The sequence below is a fragment of the Protopterus annectens genome, chromosome 7.part1, assembly GCF_019279795.1.
Source record: "Protopterus annectens isolate FY-2018-M chromosome 7.part1, PAN1.0, whole genome shotgun sequence".
Classification (NCBI taxonomy): domain Eukaryota; kingdom Metazoa; phylum Chordata; order Ceratodontiformes; family Protopteridae; genus Protopterus; species Protopterus annectens.
Genome location: NC_056740.1, coordinates 164,236,068 through 164,251,069, shown reverse-complemented (window position 1 = coordinate 164,251,069; position 15,002 = coordinate 164,236,068). Strand labels below are relative to the sequence as shown.

At 38.8% G+C, this 15,002-nt stretch overlaps 1 protein-coding gene across 2 annotated transcripts in view; it reads right to left on the bottom strand.

The window, feature by feature from the left end:
- The window catches only part of FGD5 (FYVE, RhoGEF and PH domain containing 5), a 1,722,626-nt gene that overhangs the window by 338,338 nt on the left and 1,369,286 nt on the right, over window positions 1-15,002 (bottom strand). For both annotated transcript variants that reach the window (XM_044078612.1, XM_044078611.1), the window contains exons 9-10: window positions 13,359-13,409; window positions 9,618-9,676 (exon numbers count right to left, since the gene is read on the bottom strand). In XM_044078612.1, coding sequence (XP_043934547.1) covers window positions 9,618-9,676; window positions 13,359-13,409 — 110 coding nt within the window. The remainder of the gene's footprint in view (window positions 1-9,617; window positions 9,677-13,358; window positions 13,410-15,002) is intronic.

The following is a 15,002-nucleotide window of genomic DNA, read 5'->3' as shown; positions in this document are numbered from 1 at the left end:
TTAGTTAAGAGCAACATGATATAGGAGGTGGGAACAGGTGATAGTGAGAATGAGAGTGAGGGTGAGAGAGGTGAATCAGAGGTGGATGAAGATGTAGATGGATAGAAAGAGGTGCGGGTGGAGAAATTAGTTAAAATGGTTTCAATGAAGAACTTATTAAGGAGGGTTTCTATTTCCAGAGGAGTCTTATCAGAATAAGGTGTGGGTGGTGTAGGAGTACCAGGTGAGAGAAGTTTATTAATAGAGTTCTAGAATTTTTTAGCATTACAGTTGGGATTGTTAAGTGAGGATTGGTAATAGGTCTTTTTTTATCAAGATTGATTTGTTTCTTAGCTTTGTTTCTAAGTTCCCTGTAAGAGATAAGGTTGGAAGAGGTATTATTGCCTTTCCAAATTTTCCAAGCTTTATCTCTGGTCTTCATGAGTGTAAGGGTAGTTTTAGTTAGGCATGGGGCATATCTGAATTTGATGTGAGTTTTCCTAGTGGGGGCAAGGGAGTTGAGGATGAATAGAAAGGTGTTGTTGAAGGGTAGGACTGCTTCATCAAGAGTGAGATTAGAGAGAAAGGACCAGTTTATAGTAGAGAAGAGGTGATTTAGTGAGTCAGGAGAATAGATAGATAGATCACGGGTCACCTTATATTGTTGTGTTTTATGCAGGTGTTCAGAGTTTCTGTGAACTAGTAAAGGTAGGTGGCCACCTAATGTGTCTGGTAGAGTGGTTGGATTATGGTAATGTTGTTGATTCTAGTATCCAGTCAATAAGTGAACCAGTAGAGGAAAATTTATGAAGGTGGGTAGGGGAAGAGATGAGCTGTGTGAATCCATACAGGTTGAGAGAGGTAGAAGGTGATTCTTTATTGATCTGCAGCCAGTCATTATTGACATTGCCTAGTATGATGGTTTCATAAGGGATAGTTTTAGATATCCAGGATAGAAGGTGTTCTAAAATGGGGACATTATTTCCAGGAGGGATATAAATTGATGCAATGGCAAGTATTTATGGTGGCTAAGTTTAAAGTCAGCTAAAATTATCTCAGCTGGGAGAAAATCAGATATGGGAAAAGAGATAGGGGAGACAGACAGGCAGTTAGAATACATGATTGTGATCCCCCCTCCTCTTTTTGAAAGTCTGTCATGCCTGAGGATATTGTAGCTAGGGGGAAGAATTTCAGAATTAGAAATACTTGGTTTTAGTCAGGTTTCACACAAGGCAAGTATATTTGGGTTATGTTGAGTGATCCAGGCATGAAGTGTGTTTTTTTTAACTACACTTTGAATATTTATAGATGAGAGGGTGAGTCTTTTTTGGGGAATAGTATTAGTAATGGATGATGGAGAGGTGGAAGAGAGCACAGAGGTGGTAGTGATATTGAAAGTATTCTGAGGAGAATTGTTAGGACCTGGGTTAGGGTGGGCATCTCCTGATAGTAACAGGTTGGATAATATGAAATTGATTATTGGAGAGATTGGGTGCATGTGTTTTTGTGGTTGACATGCTGTTTAGGTGTAAGGAAGTATTTGAATATATGTGTGGCAATAATGGTAAAGTTAGATAGGGAGGGGGAAATGTGAGTAAAGGTAGATGTGCTGTGGTTTGGAGAGAAAGTGAGTGTGGGTGATTTGGTGTGTATACAAGTAGTGCTTTGATAGCATGTGAGAACTGAGAGAAAGAGTAATGTAGTTGAAAGGAGAAGGAGAAATAGTATATTAAGAACAGTAGGCATATTAGTAATTAGAGTAGTGTGAGATAGATGAGATTGTTAGTTCAGAGGGTGATGAAAGACTATAGGAATGGTGTAAGAGTGTGAATACTAAGGGGGTGGGGATTGTAAGAGGTGTAGGTGTGTTGTGTTGTATGATTGGCTAGTGAACGGGTGGAAGAGGTGCAGCTAACTATAAAGGAAATTGAGTCATGGGGTGTACGGGAATGGGGGCAGGGTAGGGGAGTGAAGTGAGCCCGAGCGATAGCTAGGGCGAACGGAGCGGGCTGCACAAAACCAGATGGAACTAGCCCAGGAAAATCAGTCAGCTAGGTTACTTCAGGTATGGTAGTTTGCATCACTTTTACTGTTTGCAAATGCATCACTTTTACTGTTTGCAAATAACTTCTGTGTCCCAGGGTTTGGTTGTTATTAGCAAATGTGTAGGTTTTGCTCCACTTGGTTTCCCCACTCAAATAATTTTTTTTAAGTTGCTTCCAATAAGGAGTAAAAGTCACAACCTGTGTGTTTGATTTATTTTAAAAATGCTCAGTGAGACCTAAACGCAGCTGGTGATTGATTTAGAAGTAATACTGCCACCTAGTGGTATAGCTTGGAACAAAGTCTAAATAACTACTTGCAGAAATGTTCCCCCTCACAGGGAAGCTGAACTACTAGACATCCTCCAACAGCTCAACCCACACATCTCAACTGTCCAAATTTTTGCAGAATATCCAGATTTTTGCCTTGTATTTTTGGTCTGTTCCTCATAAAATTTGTGATTTTATGGCAAAGCATTGGGTATTGAAGTCACTAAATAATACTAAATAATGACAGCCAGTTTGAGTTTCAGACTTCATATCCTTCAGAAAACATATAATTATGCCAACTATGTCATTCTATGAACTATGAAGTTTATAGAAGAAATATTTAAAATCTGTCCCTATTTTTGGGCCTTTGTACCCCCATTTTTTCTGGCTTTGTCCAAATATTTTGAGGTGTGAGGTCCAGAAGTATGGCTCAACTTGTTTCTTTTTTATTCATTAGGCAACTCCACTAATGCCCTAAGCTTTTTCTGTAATATGCTTATTCAAATTCAAGAGACTACTCATATTCAAAACATATCAGCCTGAAATAAAGCATTATTCCTGGCTCGCCAAACAACCTAAGAACTAAACAAAAATAGGGACAACATTTTGCTTATGTGAAAAACATCTAATGGTCTCTACCTGCAGAATAAATATAAGGATCCCAACAGTCAGCTCTGTGATGCACAGAAATAAAGCCATGATCCAGGAGTTCCAGTACTAACTAGTGAGCCAGGGAGTAAGCAACCAATGCCAGGTCACCCTTTCCTGGGGGGTTGGGGGATGGGAGGGTGGTCCATTCTGCAGCAATGCTGGCACCTTCTGAAGAGAAAGTAAGTATATGAGCTGGTAATATTTGCTTTGCTCTGCCAACCCATGTCCATATTGTACCCTTCACTGGGCATGTGCAGGGATGTGCAACCTCACAAGGGAAGGCATATCAGGCCCCCATATCTGCAAGTAAATATGTCAGCTACCAAGAAAAGAGTTGAGACCAGAAAATTGGAAGAGTTAGAATGGCTGCAAGACAGATGACCACAGCTTGAATGACTATCACCCTAGTGATAAAGAACACATGGACATAGTTGCAATGGTGACTAAATAATCAGCTAGAATAGGGGAGAGAAAAGTACATTAAAATATGTAAAGATGCATGCAAACCCACATGAAGTACCATCAAGATAACCAAATCACTGTTCTACAAATCCTGGCAAAATGCCTTCCCTAAGAACCCCAACATTTATGTTTCTGAAAAAAATATATATATGTTACTCCCACAGTTAGAAACCTAATCTGATCAAAATAACAATAACACACTCTTCCCTCCTATAGACGCAGCAAGTGTGCTTGCAAAATATTAACTTCTTATTGACATCTTCCTCATCTCTTACTCTGTCTTGCACCCCTTTCCCCCACTGTGCATATCTCCCACCTCTCACCCTCCCCAATTCCAGTTTGAGAATCTTTCTTCAAGTGCTGTCCACAAACTCTAACAAAATGCAATCCAATAATTATCTTTTTGCAGTCCTGTATTATTCTGTAAAAGACCTATCACTTGTCAACCTCCTTTTCTTTTCTTTTTTTTTCTTTTATCTTTAACTTCTAGAATGCTATTATTCCATTAGAATGGTAGCCCCCTGTAACCTCCTTGACAAAAACTCCAAACCAAGCAGACTGGTATACTTTTAAACCAGCTACTAACCCCCTCTCCTCTACCAGCATTGTTGAAAGCTCATCTACAATGTTGTTGCTGTTTGTCTTTTCGGCTTCTCCCGGCAATGAAAACCTGAAATTTATAGAACAATATGGACATAGCTGGTGTTAATATTTTGGGGATCCCTGGACATTTTCAATCTGAATATCAGCCTGTCACTGCTCTTCCTAATATACAACCATTTAGTTCATGCTGCAGAGTTTTAGGAGTAGTATGCACAGACTGGACTACAGGTACAATGCTGTTACAGTTTGACAGGCTTGTGTACCACACTATGCTGACCCATCTCACAGAGGGACATTGATAGTGACTGGTATTAAGTTGCTGTGATGATATGTTATAAGAAACCTGTGAAATGGTGCCTTAGGCCAAGAGATCCATGGCACCATCTACTGTCTACTGTTTCACACCCACTCCACAGATCCTCCAGTGCTCCCCTTGTTTACCCCCATCTTTGGCTCCCTACATCATGCAGATTAATTTTTTCTTCCTTTTCTCACATTTTACCTTACCACAGCTTTTTCAAGAAACAATGGCTTTCTATATGCTCTGAAGTGCATTTTATTTTAACAACATTTTCATCCATTGATGGCTTGAACAAAAATTATTATTTACTCTTCCTGGTAGCCTTTCTACACTCCATACCTGTCCAAGATAGCACAGGAATAATTGTGTAGGATATACTTTAATTAGGCCCAAGGACCAGAAGACAAAGAATTATAGATGCTCTGACTGAAGTGCATTTTAAAATCCACTCATGAAATGTGAAGATATTCTGAGGAAGTTTCTGAGTGGACAAAAATGAAAGTGCTTAATTCAAGAAGCTACGTTATTTCATTAATTTAAGTCAAAGTTCCATTATTTCATCTACAAGGATCAGCATTGGTATTGTGGAGTTTTTAACAAAGTCACTCATGTTGTGCACAAGGACCAGCATTGGTATTGTGTAGTAACTGTGTGTTTTACTTTGGATTAAAGATCGTTTTTTGAGTCTACCTTCAGTGTGCTAGTCTTTTTACAAGTTTGGACTGTGTTCTTTGAAGCTTGTCTGGTTATTATCATATAACACCAATCACAGGGTGCTAAGTTTTTGCTTATAAACTCTACACATGCCTGGCCACTTTCCCTTCTCATGTTTGATCTGAAAATGACAAAAGAGTTAGTTTCTCTCCTTTCTAACTAGATTTCACATATAAACTAGTTTACAGATAAATGGATTTAACATTATACTTGGGTCTTGAACCAGTCCATTTGTTTACCTTCATCATTTCAAAGCCCAGAAATCTCTGGATCAAATCTAGCCTCTCCAGAATGATGAACAGGCTAATCTGCAGTGTAATATATGCCTTTGATATTAACCAGACAAAGAGGTTTGAATCTGTTATTTTGTTTTTTTTTCTTTGTTATTGGGTTTTTTCAGGGAAGACTGAAAAGCACCATTTTATCAGTCATATAAAACATACAACTACATTATATTTTATTGACAAGGCAGACCACAGGGAATTGGTCATTATTTTTTCTCCACCATTTTCCTCACAACATTTGAGAGGGCCCTCTCCACCTCACAGATACATAACATTGTTTGTTTTTCAAATTGTGTTACACATAATTGTACTGAACTTGTTTTAGATCTGAAGAAGCTTTTACTCAAAAAGTCTCATCTTGTTGTTTCATTCCTAATTATTATTATTTATTGTTTTTATTCTACGTTGTTAACAGGGTGCACATTTTATAAGCTATGTAACATTAATACTAGCTATGTAAAATTATTTCTAATTAGCTACTCTTGAATAAAACACTACAATTTATTAAGAAAATAACTCTATGGATTACCTTGCCGGATTCTAGTGTTGTCGAGACTTTTTTGATATTTTGTTTTTTATCTACAGTATCTAGCCACTGGGGATGCACAAGCCAGTGCATTTCTTTGTGCCGGTCCCAAGCCTGGATAAATGGGGAGGGTTGCGTCAGGAAGGGCATCCGGCATAAAATTTTGCCAAATCATACATGCAGACAACAGTACAGAAATACATACCTGATCAGTTGAGGCCTGGGTTAACAACGACCGCCACCAGTACTGTTGGCCAACAGAGTGCTGGTGGAAATTGGGCTACTGTTGGCCGAAGGAAGAGAAGAGGGGGAAGGCATGCCCGAAGGCAGGTAAAGGCTAGGACTGTGATAGTGAGGGTCGGAACTTTGAATGTTGGCAGTATGACTGGTATAGGGAGAGAGCTAGCTGATATGATGGACCGAAGGAAGGTTGGTATATTGTGTGTACAAGAGACCAGATGGAAGGGGAGCAAGGCTATGTGTATTGGAGGCAGTTTCTAATTGTTTTATCATGGTGTGGATGGGAGGAGAAATGGCGTAGGCATTATCCTGAAGGAACAGTATGCTAATTGTGTTTTGGAGGTGAAAAGAGTGTCGGATAGAGTGATGTTTATGAAACTGGAAATTGATGGTGTAATAATGAATGTTGTTAGTGCATATGCTCCACAAGTTGGGTGTGCGATGGATGAGAAAGAAAAATTTTGGAGTGAGTTGGATGAAGTGGTGATGACTGTACCCAAGGGTGAGAGACTAGTGATTGGAGCAAATTTCAATGGGCATGTTGGTGATGGGAGCAGATGGGATGAGGACATGATGGGTAGGTATGGTGTTAAGTAAAGGAATGCAGAAGGTCAGATGGCAGTGGATTTTGCAAAAAGGATGGACATGGCTGTGATGAATACATATTTTAACAAGAGGGAGGAGCATAGGGTGACATACAAGAGTGGAAGAAGATGCACACAGGTGGATTATATCTTATGTAGAAGGGCCAGTCTGAAGGAGATTGGAGACTGTAAAGTGGTGGCAGGGGAAAGTGTAGTTAGGCAGCATAGGATGGTGGTTTGTAGGATGACACTGGTGATCAAGAAGAGGAGGATGAGTGTGAGGGCAGCACCAAGGATCAATGGTGGAAACTGAAAAAGGGTAATTGTGAGTTGATGTTCAGGGAAAAGTTAAGACAGGCACACAGTGGCAGTGAAGAGTTACCGAATAGCTGGGTAACTACAGCAGAGCTAGTAAGAGAGATGGCTAGAAAGGTGCTTGGTGTGACATCTGGAAAGAGGAAGGAGGACAAGAAGACCTGGTGGTGGAATGAAGAATTACAGGAGAGTATACAGAGAAAGAGGTTGGCAAAGAAGAAGTGGGATTGTCAAAGAGATGAAGAAAGTAGACAAGAGTATAAGGAAATGAGGTGCATGGCAAAGAGTGAGGTGGCAAAGGCTAAGGATAAGGCCTATGAAGAGTTGCATGAAAGAATGGACACTAAGGAGGGAGAAAAGGACCTGTATCGATTGGCTAGACAGAGGGACTGAGCTAGGGAAGATGTGCAGCAGGTAAGGGTGATAAAGGATAATGAGGGAAACATACTCACAAGAGAGGAGAGTGTTGAGCAGATGGAAAGAGTACTTTGAGGGGTTGATGAATGAAGAGAATGAGAGGGAGAGAAGGTTGGATGATGTACGGATAGTGAATCATGAAGCGCAGTGAATTAGCAAGGAGGAAGTAAGGATAGCTATGAAGAGGATGAAGAATGGAAAGGCTGTTGGTCCAAATGACATACCTGTGGAAGCATAGATTGTTTAATGAAATCTTGGAAAGTGAGAGGATGCCTGAGGAATGGAAAAAAGTGTCTTGGTACCGATTTTTAAGAATAAGGGTGATGTGCAGAGCTGTAGTAACTACAGAGGGATTAAACTGATCAGTCACAGCATGAAGTTATGGGAAAGAGTAGTGGAAGCTAGGTTAAGAAGGGAGGTGATGATTAGAGATCAGCAGTATGGGTTCATGCCAGGAAAGAGCACTACAGATGCAATGTTTGCTCTGAGAGTGTTGATGGAGAAGTACAGAGAAGGTCAGAAGGAGCTGCATTGTGTCTTTATGGATTTAGAGAAAGCATATGACAGGGTGCCTAGAGAGGAGTTGTGGTATTGTATGAGGAAGTCGGGAGTGTCAGAGAAGTATGTAAGCGTGGTACAGGATATTTACGAGGGTAGTGTAACAGTGGTGAGGTCTGCAGTGGGAGTGACGGATGCATTTAAGGTGGAGGTGGGATTACATCAAGGATCAGCTCTAAGCCCTTTCTTATTTGCAATGGTGATGAACAGGTTGACAGACTAGATCAGACAGGAGTCCCCGTGGACTATGATGTTTGCAGATAACATTGTGATCTGTAGTGTGGGTAGGGAACAGGTGGAGGAGACCCTGGAGAGGTGGAGATATGCTCTAGAGAGAAGAGGAATGAAGGTTAGCAGGACTAAGACAGAATATATGTGTGTGAATGAGAGAGAGGATAGAGGAATGGTGAGGATGCAGGGAGAAGAGGTGGCAAAGGTGGATGAGTTTAAATACTTGGGATCAACAGTTCAGAGTAATGCTGAGTATGGAAGAGAGGCGAAGAAGAGAGTACAGGCAGGATGGAGTGGGTGGAAAAGAGTGTCAGGTGTGATTTGTGACAGACGAGTACCAGTAAGAGTGAAAGGGAAGGTCTACAAGAGGGTAGTGAGACCAGCTATGTTATATGGGTTGGAGACAGTGGCATTGACAAAAAGGCAGGAGTCAGAGCTTGACGTGGCAGAGTTGAAGATGTTAAGATTTGCATTGGGTGTGATGAGGATGGACAGGATTAGGAATAAGTATATTAGAGGGTCATCCCAGGTTGGAAGGTTTGGAGACAAAGCCAGAGGGGCAAGATTACGTTGATTTGGACATGTGCTGAGGAGGGATGCAGAGTATATTGGGAAAAAGATGCTAAGGATGAAGCTGCCAGGTAACAGGAAAAGAGAGAGGCCTAAGATAAGGTTTATGGATGTGGTGAGAGAGGACATGCAGGTGGTTGGTGTGACAGAGCAAGATGCAGAGGACAGGAAGAAATGGAAACAGTTCATCTGCTGTGGCGACCCCTAACGGGAGCAGCCGAAAGAAGAAGAAAAAGCTACACATTTGTATTGAAGATAATTTTTGGCCCTTTCTGTTTTTGTTTTATACTTTACTATAATGCCTGATATTCAGGCATATGTTCATGATTTTTGCCATAAAATTTTGCAGTGATCTTCATTAAATTTGTGATTTCCGGGAAAAAATGAGGATGACAACCATTAAATAATGCTGGGTTATATAGACATTTAGCTCTATACAAAATGTATATCAGTACAAGTTTTCTTATTTTTCTTAATTTTCTAACTAAATAAACCAATATTTAAAAAGTGTATCTGATTCCGGGATGAAGAAATCTAGAACTGTGCAGTGGTACTAATGTAATCAAACTATCACTTAAAGCTACATAACATGCGAGTGAAGGTTGTGAGCTCAAATTAAGACTAAAAGTATAGAATTTCTTTGAGCATCATTGTTTAAACCCATTAGGCTGTACTATTGAATGGAATATCCCATGTGATGTTTAGCCTTTACCTATTGGAACATAGTGCCCTTGGCTTGTTCTCAGTCCCGTAATGACAACCATGGTAGTGGAACCCCAAATGCAGTTGGTGTTGATTGACTTAAATTAGAATTGTAAATCAGAGCTATTGTTAAAAACATAACATAAATATCAAAATTCTTTGCCTTACCCCTTGCTTCATGCTGTCTGTAACCTGGTCTGTGACTTCTGAGATGACAACCAAGGCAGCTGGGCAGAAAGTGAGAAGAACAAAAAATAAGTTCTGATACTGATGTCAGCACATCTGAATGATACATGGACAGACGAACCTGATACTATTATTGAAAATCAGACCTGCAGACTACTCCTATTTATTTTCTTTCTCACTGCCACCACCCCTACCTACATTGGTAATAACTATTAACAATCTACTTTACAGCAATATTTATTGAACTCATAGACACAATACATACATTAAACATAAGTAGGCTTTTGAACCTGATAAAATATTGTTTTCATAAAGCTAAGTTGTTAGCACCAGAATTGTGTTTTCAGTGTCTCATGGTACAGTCAAGCAGTTGTTTAGAAGTAAACATCAATCACTGGTATTTACCAAAGAATGGCTTATTGTAGGGAATGAACTCCCGAAAGACTCCTGTCTGATGAACATTTATTACAAACATGGGGAGAATAATGTGAGTGCCATGTGATGGTCTGTCTCACATGCAGGCATTTACTCTGTTATATTTAAAAGGGCTGCGTGTGACACACATGTGGTGCCATGTGATGGTCTGTCTCACATACAGTCATTTACTCTGTGTTATATTTAAAAGGGCTGTGTGTGACACACGTGGTGCCACATGATGGTCTGTCTCACATACAGGCATTTACTCTGTATTATTTTTAAAAGGACTGACTTCATGATCCTTGCATATCAACAGCTGATGCATTGAAAAAGCATGAAATTCTTGATTAACCATTAGCAAACTTGGGGAGAATAATGTGTGTGCCATGTGATGGTCTGTCTCACATACAGGCATTTACTCTGTGTTATTTTTAAAAGGGCTGTGTGTGACACACATGGTGCCATGTGATGGTCTGTCTCACATACAGGCTTTTACTCTGTGTTATATTTAAAAGGGCTGTGTGTGACACACATGTGGTGCCATGTGATGGCCTGTCTCACATACAGGCATTTACTCTGTGTTATTTTTAACAGAGCTGACTTCAAGATCCTTGTATATCAACAGCTGAAACATTGAAAAGTCATGAAATTCTTGATGAACTATTAACTCTCCATCCACAAAAAGGTTTTAACCTTCGACAAAATCATCTCACACCCATAGACATGAAAAGACAGTTACCACTTTGCCAGCACTGCTACAAACTTATTATCTAATATCAAATCTCATATGGACATGATAACTACCTTTCGTTTTCTCTATGCTTTTGATGAAGTGTTTCAGTGTCCATCTGGCAGACTGTAAAAATTGTTTTGATATTTCTTATGGTACACTGACTATTTTATGTTGGTGAGGCAAGACAACAAATCCATCTAGTGTCCCTTACTCTATAGCTGTTGTTTATTTTATCAGCATTTATGACAAGTGCTAAGGTACACATGGTACATATGTACACGGAATTAAATTGGAGACTATGAACAGGACTGGTTCAACTATTTTTGTCAACAGCTAAATTGCATGTGATAATATGAAGAGGCATACAATTTGAACCCAGAGTTGCATTTGTAAAAGAGGTTCAACAACTTGCAGTGAAATATCTGATATCAGACTGTCTTAAATATAGGAAATATGCAATATTCTATTACATATCTGGGTTATCAAATGTCACTTGGCATAAAAAGTGCAAACATTTTACTTCTCAATATATACTTGAGGCAAGACTTTGCCAATGCATTGTTTAGGTTCTTATCATCAGAAGTTGTGAAATATGGTACTGGGTTTCCACAATTTGACCCCACTGTCATTCTATTGACAGCAGCCTCAAAAGCTCAGCTTGGGATAATTGAGCATAGTGCTCATAACTTTTTAAGTGTAAGTAGGGTGACAATGTACACCGTCAAAGAAAACAATGGAGCAAGTATTTGGATCTGGCTTCCTAAAGGTACATTTACACAGAGATGTTGAAGATGAAGTTGATCGTGAATGGTGAAAACATTAGTATGGTACTTTTTAAGTTCTTTGCATAGGAACTTGGACTCATGCAGTAAAAAGGTGTGCAGTTATTCATGAATGTATGTATTTTTAAGACTTTCCATTCTTGACAACAGCTCTACTTTCAAGCAAATGACCCTTGTTTTAGTTTTTACCACAACCAACAATTTCAGACGATGCAAGCATATAACACACAAATATATACCTGGAACCACAAGGGGTGTTGGCATCTGCAATTCCCGATGTTTACCCTTGTTGTTACATAATGAATGCTACATGCATTACCATACTGAAGACCAAAAGTATTCAATTTTAATAGCAGCTGCAATTCAGTTCATTTAATAGTTTCCATACATTTCCAATGTTATACCTTATCAGTGCTGAATGACACCATACTTTTCAGACACTATACAGTGTGCAAGTACTACTGGCTGTAGCACAATATACATAAGAAAATACAATAAATACTCATTTAATTTATTTTATGATTTGTTGATGTGATTTGTACCATTAAGCTTATGACCTATTTTTAAGTGAGATTTGAGATAGTATTCAAACTCATTTTTGGAAATTTGGCCAGGGCATCAGGGAAATTTCTCTACACTTTTCTGATAAATGCCATGGGATGTTTCACCTCTACTTGACCTAACACCAACTCAGGCATCTACACGCTTTCTTCTTCTTCTTTGAACATAAAATAAGGAGAAGGTGAAACTGTTTCCATTTATTTATACTATTATTTCTCCATTTGAGAAGTAATTACCCCTGCCTTGCATGCATTGGCCTTTACTGCTCCATCCTTGAAATGGAGTGTACACTGTTACAGAAAAACTAATGGTCTGTTGGGAATCTATGTTTCTGAAAGTCATTTGAGTAATCATGTTTTGAATATCAAAAGAGGCAAATAATTAGTGAATATAATACCATCACATATTAATAGTGGGAGGTGAGATATACTATGATTGTCTGACACACACACACACACACACACACACACACACACACACACACACACACACACACACACACACACACACACACAAACACACACTCAGACACACAGACAGACACACACATGTTCACAGTGTAATGCAGTTCTCTTTCATTCACATAAGAACTTCATCAGAATCTGAAGGGTCATTACTTTTAACACTATTTAAACCTGTATATTTTAAGTGGTAATCAGATTCTGATGAAGTGCCTATGTGAACAAAAGTGCTTATCCAATCTGTTTATTCAATAAAGTGTACATCGTATTTCCTGCTTGGAATTTACTTGGGTGCAATTACAGCATTTTTTAACCAATTTTCCTTATTTTTACACTGCTTTTGGAAATTTATAATATTTAACTAATTACTGCCCCTGCTTCCCCTTGGGAGTCCATGAAACACTCTCACTTGCTGTACTGACTCTTGTCTGGTAGCTTTAATGTCACTACTCCATATGCTGGTGTAATTTCAGCCAAGTGGAATGTTCTGTGTTTTAATTCTGCAGTCATATTCAGTGCAGAGAACATTCATGCATGCTTGGTAGACATTGTATGCCTTTTGCGTGCAGTTGCTTTTTTCATGGAATTGTTCCCGCTGACCCCAAGGTATGTCTCATGATTAGATTCAGAAATGCTGTCAAAAATGACTCATTAACCTATAGCTGCATTTCTAATGCAGCACTGATGTACTGGACCATCTACTAGTTTGTATCTGATAAGTTTAAAGTAGGCATTCTTGTTTTTTTCTTTTGCATTGTGGATCACTTACCTTGTGTATCTTCGTACTCAGCAGAGTCTGGACATAAGTTATTCAAGTAATCTGAAAAGAGAAGCAATGTGAACTTAAAGACTTCATCCTGTTGATTTTCATCCCTCATCGGCATTCCATTTTTTTTAAACAAGAAACATACTAATGAAAATACACCATACTAACAATTCGAGTTGCAAACATTATACATTACAAACCATGTTAACATAACTGCAGTTCCAAACATTATACATCACTTATAATCTATCCAGTCATTTTCCGTCAAGCATTATATAGCTCATTCAAGTCCTGCCATCTTTTTAACCTCATTCCTCCTCTGCGTGTATTGTTCCCACAATTCCCATCTTTCCTATGTAATTTGCTCCTACCCTTTTCTAAAGATCCCAATTACAGTTGTTTTATCTCTGTTACTATATTTGCTACTTGAAGTAAAGTTGGTTTAGACTTTGATTTCCATTTTCTAGTAATTGCTTTTTTGGCAGCCACCACAATCAACTAAGCTCTTACCATGTCTAAGCAATTCCGATTCTGTATCATGGCTCAAATAAATTATTTCCTTAGTTACACCAATATGCTCACCCAGTATCTCTGACAGAGTAGTCTACAGGCAATCTTTAATATCTGTTAACTCATTACACTCCCAGAAAATATGTTCCCAGTTACCTCTTTCTTCCCCATCACACCTCCAACATTTGCTGTCTACCTGTGGAAAAATTCTTTGCAGTCTATGTGGGGTATGAAAATAGCTATGTAGACACTTCCAAGCAAAGATACTAAATCTTCTAGACTTTGTTGCATATTTGGGAGACATGCACATATCCCCCATTGTTCTTTATGGATTGCTTATCCAGTCTCTGATTGATTCTTATAGTTATCATGTAATATTTTATATGCTGTATTAATTATTCCTTTTTTAATGGCAGCTTCTGTTCTAGATTTGACTAAAAACTCTACCAGTGCTTGTCTTTTGTTTAGGACCCCCCTATTTCTTTCTCTTTACCTATAGTCTAACATAAACTCTTGATAGGTAAGGTAATCTCTAACCTGTAGTCCAAATAAATTTTTGCTGTCTTCCCAATCTATTACCTTTCCCTCTCTAGTTATTTGCTTCTGATACCTTGGTTAGTTTGCCAGTTTTCTCCAATAAATTCCAGTCCCCTCTTGCCTACTGTCTGTATCTCTAATTGCAGTCATCCCTTTCGGCAAAATTGCCTTTCTTCATTCCTGTATTGGCTTAGTTCTTAGAATACTTTCTGCTACTTTATTAATATAATATTCTGTATGATTATTGTTAGTCTCCTTAAAAGTCTGCATCCAAAATCCCAGACTCTTCTTGTTTCTTGAGCTTCCCCCCATTAAATCACCATCCCTTTCCACTTTAAATTATAGTTTTCTGCTTGTGCTGTGTATAGGAGCCTTAACTGCATTGTTCTGAAATAGCCTTTCAAATCATGTAATCCCAATCTGCCTTGTTCTATTGGAATAATCATCTTATCCCACTTGATTCCAGCTGTCTTCCTCTCCAAGATAAAATCCTTCAGCTCTTTATTAATCGCTATCTACAACTTCTCCTCTGGTTGATAAACATATGCTTGACCTATGTATAAGACTAAAGGAACTAAAAACATTGTAACTGCTTGTATT